The sequence below is a fragment of the Hemitrygon akajei genome, chromosome 11 (genome assembly GCF_048418815.1).
Source record: "Hemitrygon akajei chromosome 11, sHemAka1.3, whole genome shotgun sequence".
Classification (NCBI taxonomy): domain Eukaryota; kingdom Metazoa; phylum Chordata; class Chondrichthyes; order Myliobatiformes; family Dasyatidae; genus Hemitrygon; species Hemitrygon akajei.
In genome coordinates, this window is record NC_133134.1 from 29770325 (window position 1) to 29788301 (window position 17977).

Below are 17977 nucleotides of genomic sequence, written 5' to 3' on the forward strand. Positions count from 1 at the left end.
TTTTATTAATAGTAAAAGCAATGAAGAGAAATAGGACATCAGTTTTCTTTAAAAAGTTTACAATTATTGTTACTAATTCATTAATCAATGATAATATCTGCTCAAAATTATCATAGCATGAGAGAATTTTTAAAAATTATTGCCAATTTAGGTGCACATGTTCTCAGAAAGGTTTGCCACCCCTGTACTATGGAGGCCTATCATTAACTGTGTATACCCTGGACTTGGCCCTCCCAAAATGCACTGCCTCATTCTAGCAGCTATACAGACAAAAAGGAAATGTTGAATTGAATCCCCGGTTCTGCTTTCAGAATCCTGCAATCTTTTTTCTTGAAATGCAGGGAATTTCCCCTGGTATTCTGGCAAAAATCAACAGCCCACCCTGCACCATAGAAAAAAAAAGTACACAATCTTTTGCTCTCTTCACACCCCCCACCCCCCCAGACTTTATCAACAAAATGATTCATCCAACAGAAGCACTTCCTAATATTTTACTTGCTGTACACAACTGAAGGTTAAGGCTAAATAAATATTTAAATGAATGTTAGTGTTATTTCTAGGATAATGTTCAACTAAAGCTGATCACATTAACCAGTTTTAAAAATGCAAGCTAGCAGACTCACCAGAGTCAACAGGTTTAAGACAGAGATGATGTATTCAGCACCAAACATTTGACAACCGTCCAGCTGATCCAACCCATAATTAATGGTAATTTCACAATGTTTGGCTATGTCAGAGTCCATGCTTCCCAATAGAACACAGACACACTCATTTGCAGCTGTCAAAACTGCCTCAGAAAAGAAAACTTGTTTTGCTGTGGTAACACAATTCACAACTCTGAGCAGGATCTAGATTTAAAAGAAATACACACATTTAAATAAGCAGAATAATTAAGTAAATAAAGTGTGTGAACACATTTTTAACTAGAAGCTTGATAAATGTAAAAGTTTTAGATTAAAAAAAACTGATTACTACTGATGCAATGACAACATACATGGCCCAAAATAAAACGTGAGGCTTATTACATTTCTAACATACACATTTATTTAAAAACTGAACTACAAATGACATTTCCCATGGTCACAGACAATCCATGAAAAGCAACAGGAAATTAACATGAACACAATCTTACATCTGTCACATAAGCCTCAGTAATTGGAGGTCCTCTAATCGGGCTGAAACGCTCTCCAATACTTCTTACTACAGTGCTGAACACTCTTAGTAGTGCTGCTAATTTTGGTAATGAGACTGAAGGTGGTGGAATATCCTCATCAACAGATTCACCGGAAGCCACGTGACTGAGGTCCTGTAATGTTAAATACCAGACAGTTTGATCATTTTGGAGCAGTGAAGGAAGTACAATCTATAGTTCCTTTAGTCATCCAATGCACTCTGCTGGGGCATTATGACAATTGCTAATTGAAAACTGCAGCAGTGTGACTATTTTTCCCCTCAAAATCCAATGCAAAAACTGAAAATAAATTTCATTATATAACCCTGGCAGTAATCCAAAGGTTTCACATCACAGAGAAAGAGCTGGCATAGTTACATTTCAACTAAGGACACTACTCACTGCTAATGAATGAAAAGCACATCAGCAAATTGCAATTTTACAAGGCATAACTAACAAATATGAACAAGACTTAATAACCAGGTTTGACTCACCAAAATGCATCACTTTACACTTATCTAAGTTAAAAATCCATTTGCTATTCCTCAGGCCATCCCTTTCTGATCAAGGTCTCTTTGCAATTCATTGTAACTTGCTTTACTATCAACAAGATCCCCTAATTTAGGGATCACCAAACTTGCTAATTGTGACAGGTACATTTGTATCCAAATCATTTACATAAATAATGAATAACAGATCCTTACAGGGAATCCCACTAGTTATGAGCCTCCAGTTGGAGAATTGATCTTCAACTACCACCCTGCTTCCTACCAGAGCCAACTCTGAATCCACTTTGCTAGTTTCCCATGAATCTTAATGTTCCTGATCAGTCTCCATATGAAAACTTGGGAAAGGTCTAAGTAAAGCCCATAAGACAACATCCACTGCCAAATCTTCATATATCCCATTAATTACTTCTGAAAAAACCCCTAAAGATTCATAAGACATGACCTCCCACAACTGAATATGAAAGTCATTTTCAAACTTTATATTTATATATGACCACGCTACCTCAGCATAAGCTTCCATATCTTCCAAAAACTGTCCAAGAAGGGTAGTAGAAAATCCAAGATCAGCGACCCAGAATTGTTCCAAGCACTGCAGCCAACCTTTGGGACAAATAAAACACCTTTTAATTTTCTTAAAGCTAACAATTCCAGTATATAAACTGAAATGAAATACAATTGATTAACTTGAATGTTTTATTTTTCTTTTTTAAAAAAATACTATTTACACAATTATGAACTTCATCTTATCAAAGCCATCTTGAAACTAGCATTTTTAGCAAAGTTATTCTCTTCGTAAAAAGGTTGATAGGTAATAATCCAATAATGAACTACTTTAGTAAATTAAACTAACTTACCTGACACCTGCTGTGTAAGGGATTGCTTCTGAGTGTGATCTATATGCCAACCAACGAGTATATCTACAGTGTCCTTTTAAATTCAAAAGCATCATTATTAATCTGTAGCTAAACTTGCCAGAATATTTTAAAGTATTTTATTTCATTATCCTTACCCTAAAGTTGGTACTAAATATATGGGGATAACAACGTGCCACTAATAAAATACATTTCACACACTGGCACAGTAGCTCCGGTGTATCCACATTTTCCAGAACAGTCTGTAGGCTAATCATCACAAGCTGGGGGAAAAAAAAGCTTATTTAATTTCAACAGAAATAAATGCTATTTTATATCACAAGTACATTTGGAACTAAAGATGATACATTTCCACTTTCCATGCTTTTTGGAAATTCTAGTCTACAATAAGTTTTCATTGAACAATCCTTTGTAAAATTCAATTATTAAAAATAACCATTACATCTCTGAACACACTTCCCCAATGTGAAACATCAATACCAAAGATAGAACATGATTAGAAATTAGTTTTTACAATAAAGTGAACGTTCCAAAGCATTTAGCATTATATACAAATTAAATTTTAAGATTAAAAGCTAACCTGCATTACAGATGAAAATGCCTTCTTTTCCCCTGCAGTTTCCAGCGCTTTGTAGGTAGCACACAAGTATAGAAGTTTTACCTCATCTTTGGTGGAAGAACTAAACTTGCTAAAAATCCACTTAAAGATCTTCTCAGCCTCATAACTTAAGGATACACACAGCAGGCCAAGGCAACAAGCTCCTTCTTGTCGTAGTTCATGGAGTAGCTTACTACTGTTAGTGACAAGTTAAAGAATATTAATACCCTATGTATAAATGAATTAATAAATCAGACATTGATACAGAATGTGAATTGCACCTATCCATAAACAATTGTTTTTAACCACTTAATATAAATTAGCAAAACAGAATAATTTTCCCATTTGAAAGATGGGGAATTGACCATGTTCTTAATTATGACAGATTTGCACAACAACAACTTAGCCTATGGATTTTTCTGCACTTTCCAAGCAGGAAATAAACATTCAAACAATTCACAATTTAGTTTGTATTCTTTTCCTTGAGGAAAGTTTTAATCATTTATTGAGGGTCTGCCCATTATACTCCACAAATTATACGAAGTTAGAATGTTTTGTTGGATAAAAATATACAGCAATAAATGATATAGTTTAAGGTCCCAATTTCAGCTGCTATGCTGTTAAGCAATGCAGAAATTAAAAAAATAAAAACAACCAAACTTCAGAATCAGTTTTTATATCAATGGCACATGTTGTAAAATTTGTTTTACAGAACATTGAAATATATGGTGAGGTGAGGGCCTCCATTGGTCAGAACTGACCATGGATATTGCATCCTAATTATCTAGATACACAAGCTTGAGCAGTACGATACGGAGAGCAAGCTCCTGCCCATGTGGCAAGCTTTGCCTCTCCACGCAACTGATGAAACCAAAGGAATGGCAGACACCAATATAGCTTTGTACCAGCAGCACTGCAAGAGTTGCCAGTCAGCATTGAACTTAATGTAGGACTGCCTTAGGGACTCCAGCTCTGGATTCTTCCCCCTCGGGGTTTACTCCCCAAGCCCTCCCCATGAATGTGTACAGCCACAAGGCAGCAGAGGTTTGAGATCGGAGTTTTCCTTCTCCTAGATGAGCTGCCAACCATGGCTGACGAGCCCCATCTGCCCGAAATATATAATAAAAACTATAAAATACAAGAAATATATAAAATTAAATAGGCAGTGCAAGAAGAGGAAAAAAAGTGAACTTATTCAGCACTTATCATTTAATTGATCAATTAAAGATACTTACCTGATTCAGAGCATCAAAATTTTACATAAAACTAATATTTGCATCACTTTCAGTTCATAGTCTTCTCTCACATCAGCACACATATCCTGCACTAAATAAGTTATAGGAAACCAAAAGTCCATCTGATAAATTCAAAGCAAACAATTTTAAGACTAACTCTAGGATAAACTTTAATACAAAGTAAAGGCGGCATATGGCATACTTCCTTTATAGGTCAGAGTATATAACATAAAAGTTACAACATTATCTTACATATTTCAAAACACTAGAATTTTGAGTGCAAATCTGGTCACCACTCTACAGGAACTATGTGATTGGACTGAAGAAAATGCTGAGGAGATTCACTAGAAAGAGGACTTTAGTTATTGGGAAAGAACCAGTATGCTGGTCTGTTTCTCCTTTGAGCACAAGAGAGTGGGTTGAAATTAAGAAGGCAAATTAATAGGATAAAGTCAGTCAAAATCTCACCCCCCACCCCCCCCCCCATATTAACAACCCTCAATAAGAGTTGTTGAGATACAATATTACCTTTAAGAGGCACTTGGACAAACATTCAATAGGGGAGGCATAAAAGTATATAATCCTAATATGGGCATATAGGATTAGTGTGGAAGGACTAGTGTGGTCCACATGGTCATAGTGAGCAAAAGGTCATTTGATTCACCATGATTCTGTGGCAAGAATCATCTATAAAGTTATATATTTTTTCACCTAAAAGTTTGCAATACAAACATTAAAATGTTTCAGATCTTTGTATTTTACATACCTCTCATTGAGCACATCCTGTATTGCAGTCAGGGCATTGTCTAACTGCTTAATAAGAACCTGCCAAAAAAACCTCCAATTACTCAAATATGAAGGGATATTTCAATTACCCATATTTTCAAACCTACCATCAACACACACCTGAGCTAGTCAGCAAAACTGAAAATGCTGTAAATGATTACAAGATCCTGCAGCAACTCACAAAATGTTAACATTCTGTATTGGCCTTTCATTGTAAAAAACATCTTGATTTCTTTCATGATGCCAAAAAATATTTTTCTCCTTTCCACTCACCACTTTGTTTTCTGGCTGCTGAATAAACTCTCTCAATTGCTTTATTGTAGCCAGCCGACGCTCTCTGTCATCTTCACGGGAAATCCTCCGCAAAAGATTGGACAGTCGAGACTCATCAGAATAAGATAAAGATCGCTCTAAGAAAAAATATTTTAAGAAAAAGTTGAATAAAACCAAATGAAGTGAAGATTCCACCAATTAGATCATGGCTGTTCTGTGCTTTCAACCCTAGTGTTACCCCACCATCCCCAACTAAATTTAACAGAATTAAAGAAAATGTATCAATTTTGATTCCTTTTAATGAGGCTGGTGACATGACTTCTATTATTCTTTATGTAAATAAGTGCCATTGGGCATCACCCCTGAATAGCCTTGTTCCACCTTTTAAGTTATATCCACGTGTTAAGACTCTTCCATCTGAGTAGCTCACCCACCTCTTCTAGTGGTTCCATTTTCAAACAGATCACCCTGAAAGTCTTCTGTATACAAAGGAATCAATGTTCCACTCTACAAAACTAGTCCTTGGAATGTAACAGTTGGTCCAGATGTGATCTGATTCAAACTGCTAAATTCACTCAAACAGATTATCATTTTGTTTGCTCAATCCTCTTAATCTCTGTTACTGAAATCTAACTTGCTTACTCTATTTCCTAGTTTTGACAAAGGACATGAACATTAACTCCAATTCTCCTTGCAACACGAAAAATGCTGGAGGAATTCAGTGGGTCAATTAACATCATAGAGGGAAACAGACAGTCGATGTTTCAGGTCGAGACCCTTCAGCCTTTAAATTTCTGCAGCACTAAGGATGCTTTACAGAATACCTTTCTAGGCAAAATTAATGTTTATCTGGATAGTCAGGTTCTTAAAATTGCTTACCCTGTGATTTCCTCATCTCCTTTGTAGCTAAAGCACGACTCCCATGCTGAATGCTGCTTACATCAGTGGTCACATTGTTAACCCTCAGCTCTTGCCCCAGCGACTTCCGACCATAAGCGTTTTCACCAAGTCCTCCATTGACATCGTATCTGCCTGTAAAGAAAATCACATTGCTCAGATAAGAAAAAATAGCAGCAACCTTCTTTCTACTGATTCTTGCCATTAAAATTATAGTTGTGCTAAATTGAGACATACAATACAGCACTCGAAAATCATTCAATTGAACATTAACCTTATGGCTTGTAAATCAATCCCACTACCATTCTGGGACAGAAAAGTATATCTGCACACATTGGAATATGTTTTTTCCCTAAGAAAGGGATACTCATTGCTGGCAACAGGAACTGTTGACTATCTGTAAAACTGCTTTCTAAAAGGAACTATCCTTAACAAAGAAGCTTCTGCTATAAACAATTTTTTTTTAAAAACCAGATTTTTAATTCTTCTTTCAGACCTTCAAGCAAATACTGTTACCTCTTGAATTGAAAGTATTGGAACATAGATCAATACAGCACCGTACAGGCCGCAATGTTACGCAATCCTTTTAACCCAATCCAAGATCAATCTAACCCTTCTTTCTCACATAGCACTCCAGTTTTCTTTTATCCATGTGCCTATGCACATGAATGTCTTAAATGTCCCTAATGTATCAGCCTCTATCATCATCCTCAGCAGTGTGTTCTGTGCACTTAGCACCGTGTTAAATTAAAAAAGGCGCTGGCTGTCCACTATCTATGCCCTTTATCTTACACATCTATCAAATTGCATTTCATCCTCCTTCGCTCCATACAGAAAAGCCTTAGCTCACCAAACCTTTCCTCATTAGACATGCTCTAATCCAGGCAGCATCCTGGTAAATCTCCTCTGCATCCTCCCTTAAGGCTTCCACATCCTTCTAATAATAAGGTGACAGGTCCGAACACAATACTCCAAGTGAAGTCTAAATAGTTTTACAGAGCTACAGCGTCATGGCTCTTGAACTCAAATCACCCAGCTGATGAAGGCCAACACACCATATGCCTCCTTATTAACCTTATCAACTTGTGTGGCAACTTGAAGGGATCTATAGATGCGGACCACAAGATACTTCTTTCCTCTACGCTGTCAAGAATCCTGGTAATACAAATTCAACTTTGTATCACTTCACACGTGGCAAGGATGAATTCCAGCTTCAATTCCACCTGCCATCTCTCAGCCCATCTGTACATCCTATCAATGCCCATTGTACTTTATGACGAGCTTCTACACCATCTACAACATTATCAACCCTTGTTATCAAACTTACTAACCCACCCTTCAACTTTGACATTCAAGTTATTTATAAAAATTACAAAAGAGCTGGGGTCCCAGAATAGATCCCTGTGGAAGGCCTCTAGTCACAGACCTCCAGGCAGAATACACTCCGTGTATTACCATCCTCTGTCTTCCATGGGCAAGCTAATTCTGCATACATGCAAAGCTTCCCTGGATCCCATGCCTACTGATTTTCTGACCTAACATTGGAAAGCTTATTGAATGCCTTACTGAAATCCATATGCACAATTACTGCCCCATCTTCAGTTTGTAACTTCCACAAAGTAGTAAATCAAGCTCGTGATTTCCAACCTGCTTCACTCAAAACTATGCTGATTATCCCTAATCAGCCTGTCCTCCTCCAAGTGCTCACAAATCCTGCCTCTAAGAATCCTCCCCCCATTAGTTTGCCCAGTACTGACGCAAGTCTCACTGGTCTGCAATTCCCAGGGTAATCCTTATTACCTTTCCTGAAGAAAAGGAAACATTTGCCACCCTCTGGTACAACTTCTAGTACTACGCCAGTGGCCGAGGATGCAAAGATCACTGCCAGTGTTATGAATCTCCTCCTTCACTCCCATAGTAACTTGTGGTACAATCTAACCAGCCCCAGAGAGTTACCTACCCTGATATTTTTTTTTAAAGTTCCAAGACATCTTCTTTCTTAACCTTCATATGTTCCAGCACATTGAACTGTTCCTCACTGACTTCACATTTATCAAGATTCCCCTCACTGGTGAATACTGAAGCAAAATACTTAATGACCTCCCCCAACTCCTCTGACTCCAGGCATGTTTCTTCGCTCTTCCCTGATCAGTCCTGCCGTCACTCTAGCCATCCTCTTTTTCATATACTTGTAAAACATGGGGTTTTACCATAAGACATGGGTGTAGAATTAAGCTATATGGCCCGTCGAGCCTGCTCCGCCATTCAATCCTGGCTGATCCTTTTATTTCTCCCCTACTCAGTCCCACTCCCCAGCCTTCTCCCCGTAACCTTTGATGTCTTGTACACCCAACAACCTGGCCTCCACAGCTGCTTGTGGTAATAAGTTCCACAAATTCACCACCCTCTGGCTAAAGAAATTTCTCTGAATCTCGGTTTTAAATGGATCCCCAGCTATCCTGAGGCTGTGTCCTCTTGTCCTTGACTCCATCATTGTAAACATCCTTTCCACATCTACTCTGTCAAGGTCTTTCAACATTCAATGAGATCCCCCCCCCCACCCTTCTAAATTCCAGCAAGTACAGACCCAGAGCCATCAAACGTTCCTTGTACAATAACCCCTTCATTCCTGGAATCACCTTTGTGAACCTCCTCTGAACCTCTCCAATGCCAGTACATCTTTTCTTAAATGAGCCCAGAACTGTTCATATTACTCAAGATGAGGCCTCACCAGTGCCTTATAAAGCTTCAGCATCACATCCCTGCTCATGTTCTAGACCTATTGAAATGAATGCTAACATTGCAGTTGCCTTTCTCACCACCGACTACCTGCAAGTTAACCTTTAGGGTGCTCTGTACAAGGACTCCCAAATCCCTTTGCATCTCAGATGGTTGGATTTTCTCCCCATTTAGAAAACACTCTGCACATTTATTTCCTCTACCAAAGTGCATGACCAGGTGCAACCCGTCACTTTTGTACAGGTCATACCTCCCCCAGAATAGATCCCAATGATCCAAGAATCTTAACCCTGCCCCCTGAACCAGCTTCTCAGCCATGAATTTATCTGGCAAATCATCCAGTTTCTATGCTCGCTGGCACGTGGCACAGGCAGCAAGTCAGAAATTACTACCCTGGAAGTCCTGCCTCTCGGCTTTTCACCTAGCTCTCTAAATTCTCGTTTCAGGACCTCTTTGCTTTTCCTTCCTATGTCATTGGTACCTATAAATACCGAGACATCTGGCTGCTCTCCCTCCCTTTCCAAATGACGCAATGTGAGTCATCCCTGACTCTGGCACCTGGGAGGCAATGTACCATTACGGTGTCCCGTTCATGCTCAGAGAATCTCTTGCATATTCTCCTGACTACTGACACTCTCCCATGTCACCACCACTCCTCTCTTCTCCCTCTTTCCCTTCTGCACCACAGATCTATGCTCAGTGCTAGCAGTCTGGTTTCTGTGGCATTCCCCTTGGAGGTCATACCCCACAACAGTATCCAAAGTGTGTTACTCATTGAGAGGAATGGCCACAGTGGTGCTCGGCGCTAACTGCCTATTCACTTTTCCATTTCTCCTGATAGTCACCCAACTACTTGCCTTCTGCAACTTCGGAATGACTACTTCCCTGCAAATCTGATCAATTATCTTCTCACTCTCCCATACAAGCAAGTCATCCAGCTGCTGTTCCAGATCCCTAGCATGGTCTTCAAGGAGCTGCAGCTGGATGCACTTCATGCAGAAGTAGCTCCTTGGGAGATCGAGTCTCCCAGGACTCCAACACCTAACAGGAACACACAACAGCCATTTACTACACTATGTACAGTGAGGGGAAAAAAGGGAACCTTAACAGAAGCTTACCCAGAGCCAACGCCTCTTTCGAGCTGGTCTTTCCTTAATCCTAAGCCTTCAAGTCCCCTCCTAGCACTGTTAAATCCCTTCTTAAGCTCCTTCTTAGCTACCTTAGCTGATTCTTGTTTTCTAAACCTCAAGTACTCTTCCTTCTTCCTTGACTAAATGCTCCATTTCTCTTGTCAACCATGATTCTTTCATCTTATCATCCTTTACCTGCCTCATAAGGACAAACCTATCTAGAACCCTACGCAAGTGCTCCCTAAAAATATTCAGATTTTCAATATACATTTGCTTGAGAACATCTGTTCTCAATTTATGCTCTCAAGTACCTGCTTAATACCATTGTAATCAACCCTCCCCCATGAAATACTTCCCCATACTGTCTGCTCCTATTCTTGTCCAAGGCCAGCTAAAGGTCATAGAGCTGTGATCACTCCTGAAATCCTCACCCATCAAGAGAGTTGTCACCTGACCAGGTTCACTGCCTAGTCTAGATCCAGTATGGCCTCTCCTCTAGTTGGCCTGTCCACATATCACAACACTTTCCTGGGCATACCCAACAAATTCTGCCCCTTCTACATCTCTTACAACAGAAGTGCCAATCAAAATGAGGGAATCTGATTTCTCCCACGACTTTTCCCTGTTAATTTTATATCTTTCTAAAATTTGCCTACCAACCTGCTCCTTAGTGTCTACTGGGGGACCTATGGAATACTTGCAAAAGCATGATTGCTCCATTCCTGGTTCTGTTACCCACACAGACTCTGTAGATGATGCCTCGTGTCGCTCTCCCTTTATGTAGCTATGATATTTTCCCTCATTAGAAGTGTTCTCCCCAACTTCAATTCCCTCCCTCCCTGTCCTTTTTGACCCCAGAAAACACTCAGAAAAAGTGTTCTGAGAGGTTGGTGACCAAACATACCAATCGCTACCTGAGCAGTGACTTAGATCCATTCTAATTTACCTTTCACCACCACAGGTCCATAGCAGAAGCCATTTCATTAGCTCTTCACTTACTACAGTTTTGCATTCAATACTATTAACCCCTCAAAACAAATCAATTTGCTTCAAGACCTAGGCCTCAACACCTACTTGTGCAACTGTTTATTATTTACTGTAATGCCAGTACTGTTTTTGTGCACTTTATGCAGTCCAGTGTAGGTCTGTAGTCTAGTATAGCTTTCTCTGTGTTTTTTTTATTTACGTAGTTCAGTCTAGTTTTTTGTACTGTGTCACGTAAACCATGGTCCTGAAAAAAGTTGTCTCATTTTTACTATGCACTGTACCAGCAGTTATGGTTGAAATGACAACAAAAGTTGACTTGACTTGAATCGAATCCTCAATTGCAGACCCTAGTCAGTTCAGATTGGTAACATCTCCTCCACAATCACCATCAACACTGGTGCACTTCAAGGTTGTATGATTAGTTCCCTGCCGTACTCACTTTATACTGGGAGGCCAAGCAAAGCTTCAATGCCAGATTTAAGTTTGCTGATGACACCACTGTCCTTGGGCAAAGCAGCATATAGGAGGGAGATTAGACATAGCTGACTGGTGCCCACAACAACAACTCTCATTCAACGTCAGCAAGATCAGGGAGCTGAGGAAACCGATGTCCAAGAGCCTGTCCTCATTGGAGGATCAGAGGTGAAGAGGGTCAGCAACTTCAAATTCCTTAGTGTTATCATTTCAGAGGATCTGTTCTGGGTCCAGCATAGCATGCAGTGCCATTACAAAGTACAAAGAAACACCTCCACTTCCTTAGAAGTTTGCAAAGATTTGGTATCTAAAACTTTGAAAAACTCCTATAGATGTGAGGTGAAGAGTATATTGACTGGTTGCATCAAGACCTAGAATGGAAACACCAATGTACAGAAAAAGCCTACCAGAAGTAGTGGATACAGCCCAAGCCATCATGGATAAACCCCTCAACCAGCAAGTTCTTAAACCAGTGGGGATAACTTCACTCAATTTCACTCACACCATCACTGAACTGTTCACACAAATTATGGACACACTTTCAAGAACTCTATCTCATGTTCTCAATATTTATTGCTTATTTATTATTCTTTTTCTTTTCACATTTGCACAGTTTGTTGTCTTTTGCACATTGGTTATTTGTCCTTCTTGGGCTGTTTCTATCGCGTTTCTTGTATTTTCTGTGAATGCCCGCAAGAAAATGAACCTCAGATTGTATATGGGTAACATATACATACACTTTGATAATAAATTTACTCTGTACTTTGCTCCATCATCTGAGCCACCACTGACTGCCATCCTCCTACAAACTTATTTTAAACATCTCCATGATCTGTACCCTGCATTGTTCCAAAGACAACCTTAATAGAAGCCTGTATTATCAATTCGGTCTACTTCCATAAAATGCCATAGTGCAAAAAAAAAGCAGCAAATGAGATTTAGTTTCATGAGTGGAACCTAAAAAAGCCAAGGTAAGAAGCAAGCTGTTATACTTCAGGATGAGTCATATTTAAAACTCAGCCTTTTCTGCTGGTGACAAACTATTAAAAAAAAGAGTATAAACTAGCCTGAATCCAGGTTCTGGTGATCAAAAGCAAGACAGTTGACATTACTAGAAAAAAAATAGTAAATTGGGTCAGCAAGAAAACTTTTTCAGATGACAGTGCGTTTGTATATTATTTACTCAGCATAAAAACTCACTTTGAGTTTTAAATTAATTCAGTCTGATCCATATTTCTAGTATGCATGCATCAACTGCAAACATTCAATCCTAATCCTAACAAATAGCTTCAATGTTGTGCTCTTTAGAGATGGAGGGTTTGGTTGACGCAAGGTGGCAGGTTTAATCCAAGTTAGGTTGTTTCATATTGAATATGCAGCATGCAAAGTGTGGGATTCTCCAACAAATAAAAAAAAGATCTAAAACAAAAATTACCTGCAGGGAACTGCATGTGATAAATAACAAAAATTAATTTCAAATTGCATCCTCTCAGCCAAATCAAACAATTAATTCAACTTTAAATATTTCAATTATTTAAGAGTTTAAAAGTGTAACTAACAGTGAAGCTGGGGAAATTCAATAAACAGAAAAGGTTAGAACTTGATGGAGGATCTTAAACTTGAAACACAAACTTTCTCCTTCCACTGATGTTGCCTACCTAATCAGAGTCTGTGCAGCATTGACACTTTCTTATTTATACCAAAGCTAAGAATATGACTCTACATCATGCCCCCCTACCAGTGTTGTGATCTGGTTAGCTTATGTAAAGCAGTTATGTTTGCAGGGCTCTGCACTCAGGATCGAACCATTTACGACCCACATGTACTGATCAGTTTGCTAAGCATGTTGCTGTAATTCAGGTAAGAGCATCATGCTTCAGGGTGGAAATTGGCACAACTTGCAGTCAGCAATATCCAAACCAGTGTGTTACTGAATAACAATGTTATGATTCTTTTTACTATCAGATCTTTGCCCAAGATCCGATGCAGACCCCTGGATTAGAATTTTACTTAATAGTAGTCTAGTCATGTCACAAACATAATGCAGCCAAGGCATCTTTTCCAGCATTATTTTATTCCTTTCTTATTGGAATCACTTAATCCAAAATTCTCTTTATAAATACTGTTCTACACATTTTTTTGAGCAACGTAGTTCCAATAGGCAGGAAAGTTATAGGGAATTCTTCAAATGGCAAGCTTTTACATGACACATAGAACTTCTAAACTGAGATTTGCAATTTGTGTCTGCCTGTGTGGCTATGTCACATGATTGCTTCTCTATACCAGCCTGGCTTAAACTGAAGGTGGCATTCTGGTTATTCATCTCAACAGTTGGTTACCATAAACATTCAGCAGAAACAACATTCCAGCAATGGTTTCAGGCTTCATTTGAAATAGTCTGGGTGTCTAATGGGATTAATAGTTCTCACCTTAAAAGAACTGCTGCTTCACCATATCCTCCATTACAACATAACAAAACAATTAAGCATAATAATGCAATACCCAGTACACTGCATATTGTAACCCATATTAAAGAATGTGGGCACACAGGCAAGGTAATAATCAAATTTAAACTCTGCCTCTGAATGAAAGGACACATTTCTTTCACATTGGCAGCAGAGATCATTGTACAACTCTGTTGCTCATGGAGACATTGCCAAAGTAACTTAACTATAAAATCAGAGTAGCTATTTCATCAGTGGCCCTTCATTACTGAAGTGGGAAAAACCTAGCTTCCACCCCAGAGAGAAAATAATACAATAATCCGGCATTACATTTACAATGTTCTGAGTAAAGATGCACAAAACACAAGTGATTTAATATCAGAATCAATTTGCTTAAGTCTATAATCCTGGAAACATTCTGCAACAAAATTTATTGAATTCTGAGGAGGTAACCAAGCATGGAGACTGTGGATAGTAGACATAGTCTACATGGATGTAATAATACATCCATGTATACATGTGGGTCTTTGACAAAGTCCCACATGGTAGGCTGGTTCAGAGGTTGGAGACCATGGGATATAGGGCAAGCTAGCAAATTGGATTCCAAAGTGGCTTGGTGATAGGAGGCACAGGGTGGTGATGGAGGGTTTCTTATCTGATTGGAAGTCTCAAGTTACTGGTGTACTAAAAAGATTGGTTCTGGGTCTTTATGTTTATGGCATACATTACAATTTAGGCAAGAATGTAGGGGTATAAGTGAGTTAGCAGATGACAAAATTGGTATTGGGGATAGTGACTGAAGTTGTCCCAGACTACAGCAGGAAAAGATCAGATGGAAAGTTGGGTAGAGTTTTGTCCCAGGTGCAAAGTGATACATTTTGGGAAGGCAAATAACAGTAGGATACAATGACTGGTAGCACCCAAGTATTAATGAACAGAGGGACCTTGGTGTAGAAGTCCATAAATCTACAAAAGTGACAACAGTGGCAACGTAGGTGGTTAAGTTTTATTTCTTTAATGAGGTCAACATCGTTCATAGAAATATAAACAATTTTCCAATAAATTAAAATTTGTAACTGCAATAGCTGACATATGACATTTGGGAGAGGTAGTCTCAAAGTCTTGACACCTAAATAATGTGCACAAGAAACTACCTAGTATTGTAACTTGGGGTGGGAGAAAGAGGGTTGGGGTTTGTGTTACCTCTGTATTCCGCAAACTGTTTCGCTGCTTGACCAATGAATAGTGGGAGAGGGAGAGAGTGTGTGCAAGAGACAGTGATGACAGTGTAGAAGACATTCTCTCAAAGACATACAGAATTCATTATGGCAATGCTGATGCCATAAATTTTAAGGATTGTTATCTGGTTATATCCATGATTTCTGGATAAATATTACAGTAAACAAGTGGAGGAATATACTACATCTATTGTAAATACAATGAATAACTCCAGATTACAGTATAGCACAGGTGATGTGAACTCCAGCTCTGTTTGATTCAGTCCAATTAATGTTAAGACTGCTATTTCTGTCTATAAACTCTCATTATCTTTTGTGGTCTAAATGAAAACCTACAATGTCTTACCCATTATTAACCATAGGTTTGCTTCTAAATAAATCACCGCCTACCCGGAGAGCGCTTTTAGTGAAAAGAAAGTTTAGAGGCTAGCACAAAGGCAAACATTTCAATGCAGATGATTCTCCACATTAACTTCACTTCAGCCACTTGACATCAAGGGAACACCAAGTTTCAGAGGATAAGTTATATGGAGAAAACATTGTTAATTCATATCTACATGATATCTTTAATGTAAAACGAAGTCCAAAATATCTCTCAAATTATAAAATCAAAAATCAGTATCTAAAAGAAATTAAGGAGGATGATTGAATTTTAAAAAAGGTGGCAAGTCAAATGGGAGCATAGATTTGTAAGGATTAAAAGGAGCATGTCCTGGTTAATATTAATTTTAGGAAATCCCCCTCTCATCTCTGGAGACCATGAATTATGATAAGATACTTCTATTGCTTAATGTGTCAAAACCTCATGGGTATCATGCTGCTCAGTAAAAAAATGCCGAGTATCAATTCCTATGAAAACACACATTCCTTGATGCCAATTGACATTGCATAATGCAAATATGAAAATTCCAAAGGCCAAACTTGCTCATTTAAAACCTACAATTGCATACAAGGAGACAATCTATAATCCAAAATGATCCCTACTGCAAAAGGTAGGAAAGTTTTCTTTCCCAACTAACTCCTGCAGCAGATTGCTGCTTCAAATTAGGCAGCATTACTTTTGTAACGGAAAATTTGAATTACTTTTTTTTTGTTCTGATTTTCAATACACTATTCTCATTTCACAGTACTCATTAGTACATCAATTTGAAAGTGCAGCATATTATTTTTCTTTAAATATCAAGTTCTATGAAATTAATTTATGCATTCACTAAATGACTTACTAATTTAATAGAAACATTACGATGTACTTAGGAGAATAAAATCTTATACAAAAAATATTGTAAAACAAATTTCAATGGTGCAATATAGGCATAGAGTGGAAAACAGCTAAAGCTTTACGTTGGCCTTACCCCCTTCTTCATTTTGAAATCCAGCAAGGATTCGAATGTCATCATGTCTATGTCGAGACACACTGGCAGAACTGGTAGAATGCAATCCGTATGAGGCAGAATTGCCCCGATCCCTGGCCAAAGGATACTTTAAATTGTCTTGATCGGCTGTAGCAATGTCAATCCTAAAGTGTCAAAAACAATAAAAATGTGTGAACAGGTACAGTAGTGGTTATAATACTGCCTTGCAATTAAGAAAGTAAGTTTTTTTTTAATAACTAATTTTGAACTTGGTCATTTTAAAATAAAACCACTGTAAATATCCAATGGAGAAGAACATCCAAGGAGCACAAGAAGCCATGCAACCTCTCAGTTGGTTGCCAAATCAAATCATTTCATATATTCAGGAGGACTGGAATATAAAGCAAGGAAGTAATGCTGAGCCAATATGCAAGTAATACAAATAAAGCAATAGTCAGTCTACATATGGAGAATCGTGAGCAGTTTTGGACCCCTTATCCAAGGAAGAATGTGCTGACATCGGAGAGTTTCCAGAGAAGGTTCACTAGAGTGATCAAAGGAATGAATGGGTTAATGTATGAGAAGTGTTTGATGGCTCTGGGCCAGAATATGCCATTTTTTTTTTAAATAATGAGGTAGGAGCTAATTGAAACCAATTAAATATTGAAAACCCTAGATCGAGTGGACATGGAGAAGATATTTCCTCTAGTGGGGGAGTCTAGGACCAAGTTTAATTATCATTCAACTATACATGAATATAGCCAGTGAGACAATGTTTCTCTGGGGCCATGGCGCAAAGCACACTACCAACAGTACACTGCACATCGCACAAATAGAATGTCGTTATGATTTCAGTAAAAGAGAGTGAAAATAATAATATATAGCCCAGTTTCCTGCATAGCATGCCTAGATTGATGGCAGAGGGTACAGCTTCAGCATACAAGGACATCCATTCAGAATAGTGATGAGAAGGTATTTGTTCAGCCAAAGGGTGGTGAATTCATTGCCACAGATGGCTCTAGAGACCAAATAATAGGTTCTTGATTAGTAAGGGTATCAAAGGTAACAAAGAGAAGGCAGGAGAATAGGATTGATATGGAAAATAAACCAGTTAGGATCAAATGGTGAACCAGACTTGATGGATCGAATGGCCTAATCTTGCTTGTATGTCTTATAATCACAAATGATCTGACTGCAACCTCAACTCAATATTCAAAGACCATTTCCAATCTTTACAGATCAGCTAAATTTGATGATCCAAATTCCTTTTCT

The 17977-nt window shown here is 38.4% G+C and overlaps 1 protein-coding gene across 2 annotated transcripts in view; it reads right to left on the reverse strand.

The window, feature by feature from the left end:
• smg1 (SMG1 nonsense mediated mRNA decay associated PI3K related kinase) overlaps positions 1-17977 on the reverse strand; it is a 139319-nt gene that overhangs the window by 96746 nt on the left and 24596 nt on the right. For both annotated transcript variants that reach the window (XM_073060535.1, XM_073060534.1), the window contains exons 2-11: positions 16706-16869; positions 6324-6476; positions 5445-5581; positions 5152-5210; positions 3133-3346; positions 2690-2815; positions 2535-2607; positions 2183-2280; positions 1133-1306; positions 624-848 (exon numbers count right to left, since the gene is read on the reverse strand). In XM_073060535.1, the coding sequence (XP_072916636.1) occupies positions 624-848; positions 1133-1306; positions 2183-2280; positions 2535-2607; positions 2690-2815; positions 3133-3346; positions 5152-5210; positions 5445-5581; positions 6324-6476; positions 16706-16869 (1423 nt within the window). The remainder of the gene's footprint in view (positions 1-623; positions 849-1132; positions 1307-2182; positions 2281-2534; positions 2608-2689; positions 2816-3132; positions 3347-5151; positions 5211-5444; positions 5582-6323; positions 6477-16705; positions 16870-17977) is intronic.